At 37.0% G+C, this 597-nt stretch overlaps 1 protein-coding gene across 1 annotated transcript; it reads left to right on the forward strand.

The window, feature by feature from the left end:
• Positions 1 to 291: 291 nt before the first annotated feature.
• On the forward strand, positions 292 to 597 carry LOC132039347 (uncharacterized mitochondrial protein AtMg00820-like). Its single transcript, XM_059429845.1, has one exon. The coding sequence runs from the start codon at positions 292 to 294 to the stop codon at positions 595 to 597; it is 306 nt and encodes a 101-aa protein (XP_059285828.1).

Below are 597 nucleotides of genomic sequence, written 5' to 3' on the forward strand. Positions count from 1 at the left end.
ACTACATATGATTAAGATAATAGTACTTCCTCACCTGATTTGTTGCGAAACTTTTTCACTTACTCATCTGACAGCAATGATGATTCCGACGGTGAATTTGTACCATATGACTAAATAAATCCTCCAATTTCAAAGACCTCATCACTCTGATCGTAAAACATTTGGCCCTGATCGATATGGATATTCTTCAGGTAGATACGACCGATTTTATGGCTTACTTGCTACTTTGAATTCTATTTTTGTCTCAAGTACTTACCAATAGGCATCGAATCATGACTGCTAAAAAAAGCAATGGAAGAGGAGCTTTCAGCTTTAGAAGACAATCATACATGGAATTTGATATCTAAACCAGCTGAAGCTTCTATTATTGGGAGTAAATGGATTTATTCTGTGAAGAAAAAGTCTGATGGCACACTGGAGAGGTATAAAGCTCGACTAGTAGCTCAAGGATATAAACAACAATATGGGCTGGACTATGATGAGACTTTGTTCCCACTTGCAAAGATGATGACAATTCGTCTGTTGCTCACGATTACATCTGTCAAACAAAGGGCAACTTCATCAAATGGATGTGAAAAATGCATTTTTGCATGGTGA

The sequence above is a fragment of the Lycium ferocissimum genome, chromosome 12 (assembly GCF_029784015.1).
Source record: "Lycium ferocissimum isolate CSIRO_LF1 chromosome 12, AGI_CSIRO_Lferr_CH_V1, whole genome shotgun sequence".
NCBI lineage: Eukaryota > Viridiplantae > Streptophyta > Magnoliopsida > Solanales > Solanaceae > Lycium > Lycium ferocissimum.